Here is a 20,335-nt window from a genome sequence, read left to right as displayed (position 1 = left end):
AAAAAAAACATGACAAGGTTGAAAAAGTAAAGAGCATTCTCTCTTTTATTTAGTTTTCTTTTTAATAAATTTGACAGATAAAAACAAGGTGTCTGCAACTCTTTCAAAGCACAACATCCAAAAATCTCAAATCTTAACAAATTTGTTCAACTAACTTCTTGTAAAAGAAAAATAAATGTTGTATGTATTAAAAGCTACTGACAAGTCTGGAATTATTTTAAATATCTGAAAATGTAATGTTTATCTAGATTTGCCTGGTGAATGAGGCCTAAAATAAGTGTTCAGGATATTTCTGACTAGAAATAAGATGAACTGATGTCTGAGTTTTTGTAGGTGTATCTATTTGTTGTGTTAGCCAGTGCTTCTTAAGAATAGCAGATCAGCGCTGGTCTCGACTGGTCTTGATGGAAAATTCGGAGTCCGGCCGAGACAATGCCGAGTAAAAAAGCTCTTCAGTCAGAGACATGATCAAGACATTCAGAATGTGGTCTTGAGACTGGTTGCAAGACCAAGACTGTTCTCAAGAACTACAAAACTAATGTTTGGCTCCGAAACCACTCTTTACTTTTTTTTTTTAGTACTTTGGTAGATATAGATTTATAAAATATTATTTCCACCAAGTGCATACAATTAAATAACACCTTGAAAACAAGCAAATCAGTAAACACACTAAGACAGTCTAAGTGTTAAAGGAAATAACCAAAAATAAATAAATACATTATTTAAAAAAAAAAAGAAAAACAACCCCCCTTTTTCAACAGTGATTTTTCCAGCTAAACACAATTCTTAATAATGTCTTGAAGGATAAACAAAATGTTATGTTGTACTCAGTTTTTAACCATTCAATAAAAAAAGACAAGGTCCCTCTGAATTTCTCATGGCATTTGGCTCTATTGTATCTTAGTTTTTCAAGCTGTATCATAGAAAACATTTCCTTAACCTAATTGTTAAAAGATGGAGGTGTGTTTGAGTTCCACTGGAGGGGAATTGGTCCGTTTTTTAAAAATGTGGATTAAATAATGGCAAAGGAAGAGGGAAAGAAACTGGTACTCAGACGGATGCCAGCTACAGTGGCTCACATAAAAGAGCTGTTTCATAGAACAGGCATGTTCATGATTGGCACATCATTACCCAGTCATTCCCACTACAAAGTTTATTCAGTTGTTAGTACATCACCATTCCAATTAAAGGTATGTTTGTGATAAAATGAGGCAATTTTTGCATGTTAAAGCTTAGGCAGCCTCTTAGATCAGTGTAAGAGTCCTCAAGACTTTTCATCTTACTAGGTGACGCTAGGAGGTCTGCAGCACTGAGCAATTTGTGATATGATTACCTCCAACCTACATAAAACAGCTAAACTGTGAAAAAAAAAATCACAATTAATGTATGTAGAAATTTTTGATGTTAATTGCATTGTAGAGAGCCATTTAGAGCTTTAAAGTACTAACTTTCCTCCGTTCCTATACATTCTTAGTGGCTGTCCCCACTTCCTGAGAAGCAACAGACATTCTGGATCACATGATTGCAAACAAACCTATTTGGCTTGGTATTTCTACCTTTTTTATGTATGTTTTCTCATTAAAATGGGAATGCTTGTTCCCTTTGCTACAACAGTTCATAATATATTTGCAATATGAGTCAAAATAACCTGCTCACGTGCAGGTTTACCCTCAACAAGCTGTTTTTTCTTTTCTTCTCCCCTCATGGAGCCTAAGCAGCTTCCTGATACACTTTTATTTCCTGTTTCATTCTATGGTTACATCTTTCAAAACATAACGATCACTACTCGACTTATACCTCCCCTCTCTTTATACTCCTTTTGTAACCAATAAGTCATCAATGTGCCCATTTTAGCTGACTCACCTCAGACTCAAATTAGGTTGAGCTCAGTCTGATCTCAGTCCCATTAATGCACTGACTCTGGGTAAATGTTTAAGACTGCAAGTACTTAATTTCACAGTCCAACAGCACTCTGCAGTCTTCCTTTTGAATGACTTAGAGACAGCTAACAGATGAATACAAAGCTAACAGTCATCCCGCAGAGCTGGCTTCAACTTTAACAACTAATGATCCAAAATTACTCCCATGCAAATTTCCTCCACAAGTTAATTTTAAGCTTTATTCTTTCAAAAGGGATCATTTTTGTTCCGACAGCTTTTACTTACTCAAGTGGAAAATGCTTTTGCTTTTAGCACTTCACATTTCAGTGTTTCGCAGCACCTTTGTATTTGGTTTAGCACCCTGCCACACAAGGTTTACAGCCTTTAAATCTGTGAAACCAGCAGGGATCTTTTACAAATGCATGTTAAACAGACACCGTTTAACAACCACTGAGATCTAGTCTTCTTTTACAGTCACAGAAGGCAATAGTCCCTTTGTATGCTTGATAATCAGATGAAAAAATAAATGGGATTTTCAAATGAATAAAAAGAATGTAACTTTGGAGCGCAGGTTTAGCTGAGTTGGTAGAGCAGATGCTCGAGGCTGTAGTTCAGTGCACTCGTCATGGTATCGTGGGGTGTTCCTGCAGTCTCTCTCTCTCTCTCCATATTTCCTCTCTCTCTTCAGCTGTCCTAACCAAATAAAAGCTCCCCCCCAAAAAAAACTGAAAAAAATGGACTGAATTAGAAGGGAGAGCTGCCCACATCTTTGCTCTAATTATGCAATTTTCAGAGCGGATTTTCATAGCGAAATAAATGCCCTCACCCCGGTCTTCCAGACTTCTCCCTCCACTTCCTGTCCTGTTCACTATTTTTGCAAGTTAAAGATAATTTGTTTGTAATGTTTTTGCCTCTGTAGGCCTCAGAAAGTCTTTTAATGGATTAGAAAGTCTGCTGTTTCTCCATCTGTTGTGCTCTTGCAATGACAGCTGTTATTAAACTCCTACTGACTGACAGTGTCCCTGAACAGGCGAGATGCGTCGCTTTCCTGTGTGGCGGCAGGATTAAGTTGCAGACAGGGAGGGCTTCACATGAGGGAGAAAAACATGCATGAAGTATGTTTCAGCCCCTGAACCAAACACAAACAAGCAGAGTGAAGCGCCATCCTGTCAGTGTGAACACAAGGCTGAGAACAACAAATCCAGAGGGAGTTCACCAACTTTTTTGTAGAGGAAGTCATTAGGTTTGTCAGCATTAATGCATTCATTGTGAATGATTAAAGTCTGTTTTTTTTTTTTGCATTTCATACTTTGTCACTTTCAGCACACTTTAGTAAAGCCCCAGCAATGTCCCCCTGCAGCCAAAGTGATGAAAAATAAATCAACCACTGCTCCTTAAAGACCCTGTAAAGTGAAAATAAATCTGTATTTAGGTTTGTTGTATGGCAGGCTACTGTGTTATGTACCCCCAGGTCAAATTTTGGTCAAATGAAATATCTCAAAGTTTAAAAAAATTAAGCTTCAAAATCCTGAAATATGGAGCAGTAAAATCTGCTCCAGGATGGTGTGTGCGTGCCTGTTGAATGAGCTGAAGCCACGCCCACTCAGGAGAAATAAGAACCTCTCAAATTTAAAAAATGCCACACTCTGAAAAAACTCTTATCCTGCCCCTTGGCCTTACATTGACCTTATGATCAGAGTGCAGCTGCCTGACAAAAGTCCGTTTTCTGGCTCAAATCTCTCTGTTATGATCCTTTTTTATTATTATTATTATTATTATTATTATTATTATTATTATATTATGTTTTTGCACAAACAAGACTCAGTACAAGACAAATAAACATTAAGAGACTAACAGAAACTTTACTAAACAAAAACATGACACTACGATAACATAGGATCAAAACAAAAACGCTTACAACAAAAAGTCAGACTTGGCAGCAAAATATGCAGCAAAGCTTCAGCCTCCTCAAAGCGTATGGCAAAGGATATCCCAAAATTCATATCACCCAGCAGGAACTACAGTTACGAAGTGAAAATGTTAAGAGATCTAATAACTGGGCCCCAGACCCTCTCAAATTTTTCATTAGACCCATGTTTGTGGCTACGGAGCCTTTCCAAATGTATACCTGACACTAATTCTTTAATCCATCTAGACAAACAAGGAGCACTGACAGTTTTCCATTCCTTCAGTATGATTCTCTTAGCTACTAACATGCCAAACATAAAAGCCTGTTGCACAGTATATGGGAGTTTCAGAAGAGCTTTGGAGCTCTTTTTGGAGCACCCAAACAAGGCGATCAGTGCATCTGGTTGAACTTTTAAATTATAAATTTTAAAATTATAAAAAATCTAAAGATGTCCTGCCAAAAGGGGGCGATCTTTGGGCATGACCAGAAAGTGTGACCTAGTGTACCCTTCCCAACATTACATCCGTCACAAGTGTCAGAGATATTACGATACATTTTGCTCAGCTTTTCTTTTGAATTGTGTATTCTGTGCATAACTTTAAACTGAATCAGTTGCAGCCTTGCATTGATTGAGCCTTGATGGATTCTTTCCATCCCCTCCCTCCAAACATCCTCAGAAAGTTCAACACCAAGATCAGCCTCCCAGGCGGCTTTGATATGCTCATCTGAAACTGGGTTTTGTTTAGAAAACAATAAAACAAATTTTGACATGAGATGTTTTGTATCAGCTGGTAACTTCATTAATTCATAAAAGGGATGTTCGTTAGGTAAGCTCTCCAAATTATTAAAACTGCTCTTAACAAAATGTCTAACTTGTAAATATCGGAAAAAATTGGCTTGTGGGAGGGAAGCTCCACAAGGGATGCAAAGTGATTATTCCTATACAAGTCTGCAATTGTTTTGATTCCTTTTTTGCCCCAGTGAATAAAAGCTTGGTCACGCTTGGATGGGGCAAAGTTGTGATTAAAGCAAATAGGTGAATATATAGAGAATTCAGGTGCATGAACCACCCTTTTCATCTGTTTTAAGATTTTGATTGAGTTATACAGGACAAAGTTTTCTTTAAAACTATTTACTGGGTTATCATTTGTTATGAGACTTTAAATGATCCATAGACCACTGGGGCTGATAGATTTCCAAATTTATCTCACAATGAACAGAAAAACAGCATTTAACTTACAGTTAACTTTAAATAAAGGGAGTGACATCAGCTAACAACAGACTGTACTGGGATTAACAGCTCTTTGATTTTATATCAGTGTAGTGTTGGGGGGGGGGCAATCCCCACATATGTGAGCTGTCTGACTCTGCCCATGACCATGCCCCTCTCAGAAAATGGATATGGCTTAATGGAACATTTTGAAGGTTTTATTTTATTGTTGTGTCACACTTACAATAATATGCCCAGCCCACATGGGCTTACATGACACCAAGAATTCAAACACAAGCAGGATCAGAGTGCATGGTAGTTCTCTCATCATTATAGAACAGAAAGGAAGATGGAGACAAACTAAATATGATCTAATTGGTTAAATAAACTATTTTGTCTTCTTTTCCAGGCTTTAGAACTAAATTAACAAGTCCGGGAGCGCAGATGGTCGTGTGGTTTAAGGCGCTATCCATGTATGCAGGCGGCCTGGGTTCGAATCCGGCCTGTGGCCCTTTACCGCATGTCTCTCCCCACTCTCTTTCCTGTTTCCGAATCTATCTGCTGTCCTTCCTCTATCAAATAAAGGCATGAAAAAGCCCAAAAATAAATCTTAAAAAAAAAAAAAATTAACCAGTCCAAAAATTTCAAACTAAAACAGCCATTCCAATTTTTGCTCATCAAACAACTGCAGGATTTTGACAAGTCTTTTCATGAAGCAATACTTCTGTTAGGTCATCATATTTGGTACAATACAAAATAAAATGAGACTCACTTTCTATTTCTGCTGAATCACACAACTCACAAAGTCTGTTTCCTCTGGGGATATTTTTGAATGGACCGATCTCAAAAGCCAGAGGAAGAATACCAGACCTTAACTGTGCTAGCAGGGATCTTTAGTTTCTAGATAGTTTCTAGATAGTTCAGATGTAATGTACAGTTCAGGCACAAATGTGTTTTTAATCAGCACATACGTACTAAGTTTTGGTTTGGACAGAGCATTTTCACGCCATTTTCCTTCAAACTTGATCATGGATGTGGCTCTCCTGATCCTCCTCTCAGCTCCAGGAGCTTTTATATATTGATTCTTGGACATTTTTTATCAAAGTTCATATGTGCAATTCAGCTGTGAAACATTTTTTCCCCCTGCAACTGTAATTTATTAGATTTGTCAACACCAGCGGAGGAGGGAATCCTGATATGACCTGTATTGTTCTGGGTGTAATTTCATGGTCTACAGCTGCTACAAATGCCAGGACAGAATTCCTTTACATCATTTTCGTGTTTCCTGGTGTTTCCTCCTCACATAAAGGAAAATATCAACAGCACAAAGCTGAAAATGAGCACACAGATACGACCAAGGAAAACAGAAGTGTACTCATAACTTTGCAACAAGAAGTGCCGGTGAGAAGCGCTCTGAAACAGAGTTTTTGTGTGCTGGCAGAACTTAAAACGAAGCATTTTTAATAGACACAAGCCCTATGTTACTGGATATAACACTCCTACTGCTTTTGAATGCTCATGATATAAAGTGCTGTTCCTCTGTCATTATTCTTAATGAGAGCACTTAATTAATAGAACACAAGAAAACGATCTAGAATCCTTCTGAGAACAGAAGAGGTTTTGTCTTCTTTCTAAGAGCTTCAGCTGACACTTCGCCACACTTTGTAATCATTCTTCTTCCTGCTGATTTATCAGATCAACTGTTATTATCAGAAGGTCTGAAGTTAAGCGCCAAAGGTGCACTCTGCATTTTTAGAGTGGTTTATCTAAACTGTAGTGTTTACTCCTGCAGTTCTGGTTATTTGAGCTCATAACACAGGAGTTTGTCGTCAGCCAAGTAAACTGCGGTGTGGTTTATTAAAAATGAGAATGTAGTCCAAGCTAACAACAGGATACAAGTCCAAATAGAGCTTCAGGGGGGAGAACGGGACTGATGGTATTATTTCTTAGTCATAATTTTCTCTTGCTTGGAAAAACAGGCTGTAAAAATGAGGGCAAAGGAAACGTATCACTAATGAAGTGTGTACCTTTATTTTTTGTGCCTTCTTAGAGAGAAAGAGTTTATTTTAAAGATTTATTTTTGAGCTTTTTATGCCTTTTATGGACAGAGGAGGACAGTGGGCAGAATCAGAAACAGGGATGAGAGAGCTGGGGAGAGACATGTGTGAAAGTGCCACAGGCTGGATTCGAACCATGGGAAAAGCCTTAAACCACTAGGCCACCTGGCATCCAAAACAGTTTATTTTAAGGGAAAAAATACTAACAGGATGAAATGGTTTTTCAGTTGATGTCTGTTTTAATGTGATTTTGCTCCAATAAGTTATCACTTGTTATTATTTCTATTAATATTAATATTTCTCTATTGGATAAAGCTGTTGAAAATGCACGAGACAGCAGAGATCATTTGATTTACCAAAGATGCTTTTAGTTTATTCCGAGGAAATGATGCAGGGCTTCGCCCTTTTAAACTGATGTTGCAAGAAGTGCTGCAATTTCAGTGAGCTGATGTGTAAAGAGGGGTCATGAGCTGTCTAAAATGCATCAAAGTTGCCTTCAGAGATTATCAAGCCCTAAATTACTTTCCACATTTGATACACCACTGCCAGAAGCGTGGTTTTGGATTGTTTTTGATAGAGAAAAAGAGGGATTTTTAAGAGGATACAAATCTAAAGGACAAAAAATTAAACAGAAACAACTGCTTCATTACTAAAATGGAAAAAAGACCAAAATATAAAAACATCAAAAGAGTTTGTGCTGATGAGTCAATCAGACATGAAATTAAAGCAGTCAAGGAAAAATAAGCATCTCTGTGAGACTGGGGATCTGAATGGTTACGGGCTCATGCTTTCCAATAATTTCTTTCATATTAATTTTCTTAGTTGAGTGTTAACATGCTTACATTTGCTTCGTAGCACTGAGAGCACGGTTGAGCTGACACTGATGTGATCGCCTTTCTCAGAGGTTCTTGGTTGTGAACAAAATTAGAGGAGTTGTTACATTTCATTTATACTTTGGGAAAAACAAAAGTGTCTGCTTTGGCATGATTATGTGAAAGTTATAGAGAAGGGGTTTGTTCTTGAATGCAACTAATGAGTTTTTGTGTCCTAGCTCATGACTCTAGCAGGCCTGCCATTAGCTGGGACTGAGCCGCAGCTAGGGTTGCCAACTGTCCCGTATTAGCCGGGACATCCCGTATACCGGACTAAATTGGTTTGTCCCATACGGGACGGTCTCTGTTCCGTATGTTGAACTGTTGACTGCTACTGCACCCTTACCACCCTATGCGCCGCATATAGTGCATACCCACGTGACGCCCCTCTGCTCCTTCACCTCCCCTCCTTTCGTCCCCCACACACACTATAGGTGCTCCAGTGCGCGCCCCCTCGAGCACGAGGGTGTGTTCATTTGAATCATGGCTCTTATAAGGCTTACTTTAAAAAAATCCTCCCGAAATGCTCTATAAAGGTGAAACTGTCAGCAGTAGCCTAAAGACTGCAACAAGTCATATCAATAAATCTAAGTCCACACAAAGAAGACAGACTTTAACTGCCAAATTCAAATAAAAACCTGTATATTATTACTGTTGGACGGAGGAACGTGTGTAAAAGAGCGCAGAGGGAGTCCACTGATGGCGTGTACTCTTCAGTAAGTCCATATTACCTTCATAAAGGTGTGCTGTCTTGTGTTGAAGCTTCTAATGCTCTCGTTTTAACGGGCGCTGTGATGTATCTGCATACCCCTCAGAAAGTAGGTAGTTGCACCCCTGGTCGGGGCACCACCAAATTTCAAATTTCACAAATGCTCCAAACTCCTGAAAATTTCACATTTTTGTTGTGCTGCACGAATGAAAGTAAACAGCCAAAATTTCTATTCCAGCCCCCTTGTAAAATTTCCACCCAAAGTCTCAGTGAGCTGATGTCTGCAGGTAGTTTTCAGAAATTATGCTACATTTATCACTTGACTGGAGTGATCTTTGTGCACCTAATGAAGCTGCTTCATTCTGTTTGCAAGTCTGTTCTTTGTTACTTCTCTTAAAGCATTTGTCACTGTTCCCTCTGTCCCTTCTTTCCTTGCATCTTTTCAATGCATCCCTGGCGAGGCAGAACTAAAATGCATGGAAGAGAAGTAAGTGAGAGATGCAGAGATGCAATCTAAGGAAACTGTGATGCAGCTACTGACTTTATGCTCAGTATTTTTTAATTTTAGCCTTCTTTTTTGGTTTGCAAAGCATCCACCCCCTAACTCTATCCCACTCTTTGTCCACACTGCAGCTCCAACCCTGAACCCTGCACTCCAGCAGCACACCAGCATTAACATCCCCACTCAGTCTCTTCTCTGATCTGCTGCTTTAAAAAGAATCTCGCTCTAACTTCACAGCATGATTAGATTCTTGGGAGTGACTTTGGAGAAATAGGCTGCATACACTATCAGAGATGTTACATCACATTTCCGATCTACTTACACTTATAAAATAAATCTAAGAAATAGATCAAACCCTTTTCAACTCATTTCTTCTTCTCCATCCTCCTCTGACCAGCTTTGTTTTTACTCTTCTTATGTTTCCTTCAGGGAGAAGCTGAGCGAGCTCCGTCGGGAGAAGCAGAAGTTGGTGGAGAAGATTATGGATCAGTATAGAGTCCTTGAGCCCAGCATGCAGCCTCCGGCCAGCAAAGCAAAGTACTGTATAGATATATTACACCCATATATTTCCAGTTATGGGTTAATCACAACCGTGCCTGACCATGTTCCTGCAGAATTCACAGCTATGCAGCTTGTTCCATGCACAAAGGAACTTAAATTCTTTACATAGGGGGAAAGAAACAGCGCAGTAGGTCAACATATAGGTGTGCATTATAGTCAAAGTGAGGGTTGCAAAAGTAGCAGAAAGTAAGACAGATGATGAAATGCAAGGAAGTATGCTTTAAGTTCTGTGTAGCACAACAGTTTTATTATATTTTAGGTCGACATCAGAGCAGTATGGAAGCCCATTTCTGCCAAAAGAAAAGAAAAAATGTGAGAGTAAGGCTTCTTGAAAAAAAAACAACAAATCCTAAGTCATAATTATAAAATAAAAAGTTGAAATTGAGATAAAAAGTTAAAATTATGAGATAAAAAGTCATAATTGTGAGATATAAGTCATAGTTATTAAATAAAAATTATGAGATAAAATTTCAACATTTTAACTATACAATACAAGTAAATTACAAAGAATTTGGTTTCTTTCTGGGGCGTGTACTTCTTAGTTCAGCCAGAGTGAAACCTCAGTATGACTTGCTATTTACAGTTATAATTGAGACTCACTCAAAATAGATGAACTGGTGCTTCTCTAGGGGTAATATAAGCAAAGAAATCACAGCATTTACTTTGTAGACATTAAGAGGGGTAGATTTCTCTTTGCTTTTGAAGTCAACACTTAACTGCTAACCTTGCAAAGTTGATGGATTGTTTAGATTCCATGTCTGCCATTAGGCAGACCAATCTTGTAAAGATCCAATCTGAAATGTTTGTGCCAGGTCTGAGAACAGACAGACCGATCAGTGTTGTTTGGGAAAAACGAGGCAGTAGCAACAGGCAGGGTTTGGTTTGAAAGCAAGCTGAGAAACAATGGTAAAAACAAAAAATTTGGGTATAGCTATAGTGGCAGTTTTAATCAGAAGTAGATCACATTTCAAGTGAGTCAGACATCATCATTTGAGTTCCGCATGTCTCTTCCCCACTTTTTCATCCTTATTTCCAACTCCATCCACTGTCCTCATCTATGAATAAAGGCAACAAAGAAGAGTGGCCTTGCTGCAGACTGTACATCTCTGACAGCCATTCTCAAAGACCATTAATCTAAGACACAGTCTTTTTCAGGCAAGGCAAGTTTATTTGTATAGCACCATTCATACACAATGCAGTTCATAGTGCTTTACAGAGATTAAAAGGAAAAACATTTAAAATACAACAAAGGGACATTACAATGAAACAATGAATAGAATTAAAATCTGAGTTCATTTAAATAAATTTAGGTTGAAAAAAGAAAACTTCAGAACAGAAATGCACGCTAAAACTAAAAAGCAGAATTGGATCAGACTTCTGTTTAGGATTACGATAACGGTTAGGATACTTAAAGTTAAAAACCTGACCTGCAAAATCTGATTGCAAAAAATGTTAAATTAAGCCAGATAAACAGTCTGATTGTCCTCCATGAAAACATTCTAACGCAGAACACTTAACTCACGTAGCTGTATTAGCTTCTTAGGTAATGTAGCTACATAACTAATGCAAAGCTCACAATGTAGCTATGTAAGGTAGGTAGGTATGTTCTCTATGTAGCTATGTTAGTTTTAGCTACATCTGCTAAAACTCAAGTTACTAACACTAACTTAGCTACATTAGCTTATGTAGTAATGCTAATTTCATAGCTAGCTTAGCTATGTTAGCTTTAGCTAAAGCTATCAAAGCTAAAGCAAGCCACCGTTCATGTAACTACCTCTTTAACCAATCTATAATCATTCAAACCTTGGATTAGACCTGATGTTTTTTCTGTTTTATTCATGAAATGTTTCTTAGTCTGTAATGTTTGCAATGTAGTTAATTCATGAATGTAACTGCCAGACTTTTAATGAATACAGTTGAATAAAAGAACAAAAAAAACCTTAAACTTCCAGCAAATTATGGCACTTCTGTTCTGAAAGAGTAATCAAATAAATATACTGATTATAAAAACTCAAAAACAACAAATACACAAAAAATGTACTTAATTTCTGTCCCATGAGTAAATGTAATGTTTCTTTTTACATCTGTTTATAATTTACATATTCACATATAATTTAGTTAAACAAAAAAAAATTGAAAATTGAAGCAGTAATTGTTGAATTGAGGATGAATTCCTTCTAAAACAAAATCCATTGATGGTTAGCCATTGGGGTAATTGTAAGGTTTGAAGCAAAAAACTCAAAAGGGAGGACCCAAAATGCAGATAAAAACTTAAAGACTGATTTAAAACAAGCAAAAGAACTTACTTAATCTAAATCCACAGGAGTCAAAATCAAAGTCCATGAAACAAGGCAAAAAACACTGGAGCAGCACGAGGAGAAACGCAGGGGAAGACATCTAATGAACTTACAAAGGACTGGAAGAAACACAGAACCTAAATACACAGGGAGTGATTAGACAAGGAGAGACAGGTGTGGATAACAAGACACAGGTGAAACTAGTGAGGGTAATCACAGAGGAGGGAAACTGAGACAGAAGCAAAACTAGAATCTCACACAAGTGAAGGCAACTACAAAATAAAACAGGAAACATGGAACACTTCACGATACACAAGAACACTGGACCATGAGCAGAATCAAACATGAGACGCTATGAGGGAGCAAGGAAGCAAAGTAAAACTAAATATGAAACACAGGGAGTAACTAAACATGAAGCACAAGGCGTAAAACTAAACCTGAAGCCCAAGGAGTAAAACTAACCAGAAACACAGGGAGTAACTAAACATGAAGCACAGGGAGTAAAACTAAGCATGAAGCACAAGGAGTAAAACTAAACATGAAGCACAAGGAGTAAAACTTAACATGAAACACAGGGAGTAACTAAACATAAAACACAAGGAGTAAAACTAAACAAGAAACACAGGGAGTAACTAAACATGAAACACAAGGAGTAAAACTAAACAAGAAACACAGGGAGTAACTAAACATGAAACACAAGGAGTAAAACTAAACATGAAATACAGGGAGTAACTAAACATGAAACACAGGGAGTAACTAAACATGAAATGCAAGGAGTAACTAAACATGAAACACAGGGAGTAACTAATCATGAAACACAGGGAGTAACTAAACATGAAGCATAGGGAGTGACTAAACATGAAATGCAAGGAGTAAAACTAAACCTGAAGCACAAGGAGTAAAACTAAACATGAAACACAAGGAGTAAAACTAAACATGAAACACAAGGAGTAAAACTAAACATGAAACACAAGGAGTAAAACTAAACCTGAAGCACAAGGACTAAAACTAAACATGAAACACAAGGACTAAAACTAAACATGAAACACGAGTAAAACTAAACCTGAAGCACAAGGACTAAAACTAAACATGAAACACAGGGAGTAACTAAACATGAAACACAAAGAGTAAAATCAAACATGAAACACAAGAGGTCGTAAACTAACACCAGACAACATGAAATACACTGAAAAAACAGGAAAACACTAGAAAAACTCATAAAATAACAAATCAACAACCTGGATAATGACAGTAATGTATTTGTCCTGCTTCCACTTTATCACTAAAGTTCCACCTTTAATCATATCTATAGTGAAGCCCCCAGGAAAATGGTGGATAAATATTCTTCTATTGCTTAATGCTTGGTGTTTTGAATAAAAAGAATACAAAAAAGTTGCCAGACTGCTGCTCTGATGAACACTGGCATTTCTGAAAAAAATCAATACTGTTCATTAATGCTCAGTTTTCCATTTAAGCCTTTTCAAATGGTGAATTTGTTTTGAACCAGAATCTGCTCTGAGAAACAGCAGTCTGCTGAGGCTAGAACCCAGGGACACATTTTGGATAACATGATGATTTTTCATGCAAATATTTTTTTCTTATCAGAAAGACTTTTCTTCCAGACTGTTTTAGAGAACATGTTTTTCCTCCTGTGTTTTTAACAGGCTCCCTCTAGCTTACCTTGTAGTCTGAATATGTTTTGCTTCACAAGCCATTGTTGTGAAGTCGAGTCTGAAACAATGTGGCATGCCCACAGTTGCACTTTGTGTACAGAGTATGCACTGTTGGCTGTTGTGGTTTTAGGTTACAGAGTAAGCATTTGACTCTTTTATGAAAAATGTATTTTACTTGCTTTAATTTATTTTGTTAACTGAGGTTAATCACTGAGATCTCCACATGGCAGATTGAGTGTCAGAAGAAATGTTTCCTCTCCTTTTGTTTGCTCTCTATTATCCTGAAAACCAGAGTTTTGAGAGGAGGCGTACCTGTTTTGATTGGACAGCTGGCAGACAAAACTACATTTGAATAATGGGTATTGTTTTAGACCAATTGTTCTTGTGTCAAAATAGTGTTTTTTTACCTACAGTGCTACAAGTTTGTATGGTTCTGACAATTTAATTATAACATTTCCAAGCCGATTACTGTGATGTCATAGAAAAGCATGACAAATGACAGCTGAACCTTAAGGGACGTTTTATTATTATTTTACATTTCACGTCAAAGAAACTCACAGCTTGCAGCACAATACATTTCAGTGAATAAGATGCATCTGTTTTGACACTTGGCTGCTTTTGTTCATGTGCACACACATTCCCCCACCTCATCCCTCTTTGTAAACGTCTCTATCCCCTGCGTCCTCGTAGGAAATCTAACTGGATTGCAGACAGGATGAAGAAGCTAATCAAACCGCGGGGAGGAGGGAAGGAGGGACGCGCCCTCTTCACCGCCGCGGGCAGTGTGGAAAACCTGGCCGACAGCCCTGAATTTACATCAGACTCGCACACACCTCAGCCTGGTGAGACCTCACACACAAACACACACGAGCAGAGGCGCTCGCTCTCACAAACAGCAGTGGACTGGTTTCCTCAAAGATATGCTCAGATGCTCACCCCATCAAGCAGGGCTACAGGCATGCATGCAAATCATCTCATGACTACCAAGTGTGGTCAGCATTGATACGGCTCTCCTCTCCTCAGATCTCCCCCTGCAGAGCGCCAAGACGTACTGAGGCAGGCTTTCTCTGCTAACCACATGTTGAAAGGAAGAGATTTGGGAGGCTTCATTTTCTTTTTATGCACCTTGACAGCTGAATGAACTTACTGGATGAGGGAGGGGAAAAGTGCAGACGTTTTCAGAGCCAAGATTTAAGCTTTGACCTGCATTTGTGATTTTTTCACTCCCTTTGTGACAAACTATTATTGGCCCTTTTTAATTTTATTTTTCATCCCTTTGTGATTTTTCCTATCCCCCCCTGCTAAACCCTGCTTTCTTAAGCTGTTCCAGCTGGGAGCTTAGCTCTTTCTGTTTCTCAACAGGTGGACTGGTGTGCTTTTTTTTTCTCTTTGAGTCTGTATCCCAAAGAGAAACACTTCATCTTTCCACAACACAGCAGGCAGAAAAATCAAAACATCACTCCAGAAGATGAAGCATGTAGCAAACTGAATCCATAAGAGTAGAAACACTTCAAATCCCAGTGTAATCGTCAAAGATAAGATTTGCTGAAAGGTGCTGTTACACACAGGTTGTGTGAGGAAACTGTTGCTTTTTGCACTAGCTGTGATTCAAGTAAGGATAGCTTACCTTAAAGGTACAGTATGTAGAATTTTGGTACCAAAATTCATTAAAAAAAAGACTTTTTCTATGTTAGTCCAAATTTTTCAAAGTCAGAGAAATCCTTAACCTTTATAGTAACGGGATGTTTTGCTTCATGTGAGTTTCCTTTACAGGGCCACCATGACAACTATGTTATTGCCATGAAAATACTGGATGTTATGTAAAGACTGCTACATTGAAAGATGCAGGAACTGCTAATGGAATGTGCTGCTCTGGTTCTGTATCTCAATCACGTTCAGTGCTGCTAGCTTGTGATGGACCATGATTATTCTCTGCAATAGGCTGCAGGTTGTGTTGCCCAGATGCTCCTGTAACCAGTTTTGGGTGTATCACAGTTCAACAACACATTAATGCAATCATATAATATTTGTTAGTAACACAGCAGTTATATGAACTACTGCCGGTAACTTTTGTATCCAATTATTTTGACTGCAAAATATTAATCTCTTCTCTGGCGATACTGTAAATCCTCCAACTTTAAATGCATACTCAGGTAACACTCACTGGTTCAGGTGACTGACACCTATCGAGTCTATGGAGGAGGGAATTCTACCTGTGATTAATTGAATTGATTGGACATGACTTTGAAAGGGGCTGCATGGCAGCACAGGGATTATCCGGGACTTCCACTTGGTCCATGTCCGGTCCATTGCGGCTGTGCTGTGGTTAGACTTGAAGCCCCCTGTCCATCAACACCCCCCATCCGTTTTCCATACGCAGCACAGAGCATCACTGCCAGACTGCCCAACCTGCAGGACTGAGGAGTTCACACTGTAGTGACAGAATCCCACCTGTCTGTGAGAGTAGAAACTGCTAAAGTGTTTTAAAAACGTAGCAAACACGTGAGACTATTGCTCTGAGCTGCAGGAGTTGGACAAGGATTGAATTGCTTGGATTTGTTTCTGTTTTGTCCTTTCATGTGGATGTTTGTGCTTTTACTATGGTTACTTAGTAACCTACGCTATATTGCCAAAAGTATTCACTCACCTGCTTTGACTCACACATGAATTTAAGTGACATCCCATTCTTACTCCATAGGGTGTAATATGACGTTGGTCCACCCTTTGCAGCTATAACAGCTTCAACTCTTCCGTGAGGGCTTTCCACAAGGTCTAGGAGTGTGTTTATGGGAATTTTTGACCAGTCCTCCAGAAGCACATTTGTGAGGTCACACACTGATGTTGGACAAGAAGGCCTGGCTCTCAGTTCATCCCAAAGGTGTTCTATTGGGTTGAGGTCAGGACTGTGCAGGCCAGTCAAGTTCATCCACACCAAACTCTCTCATCCATGTCTTTATGGACCTTGCTTTGTGCACTGGTGCAGTCATGTTGGAACAGGAAGGGGCCATCCTCAAACTGTTCCCACAAAGTTGGGAGCATGGAATTGTCCAAAATCTCTTGGTATGCTGAAGCATTCAGAGTTGACTGGAACTAAAGGGCCAAGCCCAGCTCCAGAAAAACAACCTCACACCATAATCCCCCCTCCACCAAACTTTACACTCGGCACACTGCAGTCAGACAAGTACCATTCTCCTGGCAACCGCCAAACCCAGACTAGTCCATCAGATTGCCAGATGGAGTAGCGCGATTCGTAAATCCAGAGAACGCGTCTCCACTGCTCTAGAGTCCAGTGGTGGCATGCTTTACACCACTGCATCCCACGCTTTGCATTGCACTTGGTGATGTATGGCTTGGATGCAGCTGCTCGGCCATGGAAACCCATTCCATGAAGTTCTCTAGCACTGTTCTTGAGCTAATCTGAAGGCCACATTAAGTTTGGAGGTCTGTAGCGATTGACTCTGCAGAAAGTTGCAACCTCTGCGCACTATGCACCTCAGCATCCGTTGACCCCGCTCTGTCATTTCTACGCGCCCTACCACTTCGTGGCTGAGTTGCTGTCGTTCCCAATCGCTTCTACTTTGGTATAATACTACTGACAGTTGACTGTGGAGTGAGGAAATTTCACCACTGGACTTGTTGCGCAAGTGGCATCCTATCACAGTACCACGCTGAAATTCACTGAGCTCCTGAGAGCGACTCATTCTTTTATAAATGTTTGTAGAAACAGTCTGCATGCATAGGGGCTTGATTTTATACACCTGTGGCCATGGAGGTGATTGGAACACCTGATTTCAATTATTTAGATGAGTGAGTAAATACTTTTGGCAGTATAGTGTATTTATAAATAAATGCACTTTATTTTGCCCCTCTGACATGTCGAGTAAGGGCTCTGCTACTCCCCATTATGACATTTTGCTGACGTAGTGAAGTGAAATATGGTCTGGCATTTGTCTGACATCAGCACTGAGTATTCTATTCTGAAATTTAACCAGATATTTTAATTTGGTTTTAGCAAAACTTGTTGAATTGTGCCCAGGGCTCTGGGATCAGGCAAAAATAGAAGTCCAACATATCTGCTTTGCAGGGCTCTGAAATTTAAAAGCACTGATGGAGCTGGTGGAAGCACTCTTGTTGACTAAAACTGAAACCCATTTGCTCTGTTGCCGTGATGGAGTGGACACAGGCTAAACACGTATTTGGTGGAATTTAGGGGTTAGTGTAACAAGATTCCTGGTTCTCAGTCCTGGTCTTTCTGTGATGAGTTTGTTCTCTCTGGGCTTCCTCCCAAAGACATGCTCGTTAGGTTAATTGGTGACTCTGAATTGATTGTAGCTGTGAGTGTGAGTCTGCCTGGTTGTTTGTCTCTATATGTCAGCCCTGACTGGCGACCTTTGCAGGGTTTACCCTTCCTTCCTTCGACCAATGACAGCTGGGAGAGGCTCCAGCCACTCCATGACTCAAAAACGGGAAAATGGATGGATGATTTGGAAGGCCTCACAGCTGATAGTGCATATCAGAGCAAAAACCAAACCATGAGGTCAAAGGAACTGCCTGCAGAGCTCAGAGACAAGATTGTTGCAAGGCATAGATCTGGGGAAGGCCACAAAAACAAATTCTGCTTCACTGAAGGTTCTCAAGAGCACCCCCAAAAAAGTTTTACAGTATTTTCATAGATGGGTTAACATTTCTATCATAAAGGTATGCAGCAGCCTGGACTGGGAAGATGATTTGGCCCTGGCAATTTTGGTGCAAACCTGCCCTTTACTGCTGGTTAAACATGACCTAACTGTTACTTCATCCCTTTTTACAGCAAGATTGAGCAAATTATTCCCCCAAACTATTACAAAACTGAGAATTAAATGCTACAGTCAGCTAAAATGATGTGTATTCACTTTGTTTTCACTGTCCAAAAAAAGGTGCGTCAGCCCACTTGGAAAATGCCCTGTATTTCAGATTACTGGTCCAGTCCTGATCATCATTATACTCAAGTAAATTGTAATATTTGTTGTGTAACTATTACACCCACAGGCGGTGTTTGACAGACGCCGTTTTTAGATGTGAAGTTTTTCTCACTGACACTTTAAGTTGTGGACTGATGGAGCCAGAAGTCAAACCACTAACCTGCTGATTAATGGCAATTCAGACCTGCCACCTTCACCACAATTAATACATTTACTTAAACCACACCATCCATTATCAGAGTTGCAAACTGAGGCTTTCCCCACACAGATTTTTTATCCTGACACTGGACTTACCATTTGTTTTTAGACCCCCGCAGTGCTCCAGTCTCTCCATCCCCGGCGAGAAAAGCTCCATCCCAAGCAGACCCAGAAATCTCAGCTCCCGGGACCCCAGTCCTGCGTTCTGGCTCCGGGGGCCGTCGTAAGCTGGGATCCCGTCACGGCTGGGGGCTCGGGCTCGCCAGAGGAGGATCCGGAGTTTCTCAGTCATTCAGTCCTGGTGATCACAAAACACCACCCCGACTGCGGCTTCGCTCCAACCAGAACACCTCCTCCGTCCTCTGGGAGGGAGAGCGAGGTCAAACAAATGCAGAACAAGCAGGGGATGCGGCACTGACCAAGCGGGACAGTGTCGAAGAGGAGAGTAGAGGTGAGGACGAGAAAGTGTAATGAGGAAGATGTCTTGCAATGTTTGTACTTTTCCAGAAATCAGCACCTAACTAGTCACATTTTTAACAGAACAAGAATATAGTAAGATGTATTTGTATGAGGGGGGATTTTTAAAAGAGTTCTCTGAATTTTTATGAAAAGGAAAATAAATACTTTGTTTAAATATACTTGAAATGGTTGCGTGTGTTTGCAAGGCTCCCAGCTACGTGCACAGCATGAAGAAAGGTCTTTGGGGAAACAAGTGAAATGTCAAGCTGAATAAAAATTGGACTGTAAAGTAAAAACGGAGCCTGGAGAATGGCCCTAACATCTACAATCACTGAAGATACAGCTAATGCTCGTCTTAATAAAACATGCATGGGCCTATTAGACTGAGATATTCTCTGCCCTCCAGACAATCAACACTCACAGCGCAGACATGGCAGAGAAAGAACCGCTGCAGACTCTCAATTAAGAGACCTGTTTTATATTATATATGCTCCTGGCAAACACTTGTAATGGTTTTGTGTGTCGGCTGTTTTAAATATGTTTTCCTTCAGTTTTTTGGAATACGTGAATAAAATAAACTCTCAGGAAATGGTTTCTAGTGTGTTCTAGTGAGCTTTAAAGAAATTAACTGCTTTGCTTTGTCAGCTTCAGTGAATATTAAGCCCAAAGGTGACTAAATGTTAAAAAACATAACCAGATAACTTCAAATAAACTAGTTTTTAGCATTATTTTACCATTCGACAGACACCTTCAATAAGACTACATGTGAGTATTTTTGCTACTGTATCCTGTTTCATTTTCAGCTCCTGAGTAAATCTTTTTGACTTCGCACACATTAATAATTTATCCGTAGAGACAGAGTTAAAAGAATCATAATCTTTAAAGCATGTCCACTGAAGAGGAAAAAGAGGAAGCCAGTTTTAAGAATGCTTACAAAAGTGCCTGTCTCTAGCTTATAAAAATATTTATGAATGCTGGTAGATTAGCATTGCATCTAGTGTCACCCAGGGAGAAGAAGGTAGATATTAAAAAGCTTCGTTCTGAGCT

General features: G+C 39.4%; 1 protein-coding gene across 2 annotated transcripts in view; it reads left to right on the top strand.

Moving 5' to 3' along the window:
- ccdc88b (coiled-coil domain containing 88B) overlaps window positions 1-19,867 on the top strand; it is a 93,746-nt gene extending 73,879 nt beyond the window's left edge. For both annotated transcript variants that reach the window (XM_041797830.1, XM_041797829.1), the window contains exons 25-27: window positions 9,569-9,676; window positions 14,361-14,512; window positions 18,939-19,867. In XM_041797830.1, the coding sequence (XP_041653764.1) occupies window positions 9,569-9,676; window positions 14,361-14,512; window positions 18,939-19,300 (622 nt within the window). In that variant the 3' untranslated portion in view covers window positions 19,301-19,867. The remainder of the gene's footprint in view (window positions 1-9,568; window positions 9,677-14,360; window positions 14,513-18,938) is intronic.
- Window positions 19,868-20,335: the final 468 nt, after the last annotated feature.

The sequence above is a fragment of the Cheilinus undulatus genome, linkage group 10, assembly GCF_018320785.1.
Source record: "Cheilinus undulatus linkage group 10, ASM1832078v1, whole genome shotgun sequence".
NCBI classification, from domain to species: Eukaryota; Metazoa; Chordata; class Actinopteri; order Labriformes; family Labridae; genus Cheilinus; species Cheilinus undulatus.
Note: the sequence above shows the minus strand (reverse complement) of the source record. Positions and strands in the feature narration are given on the sequence as shown.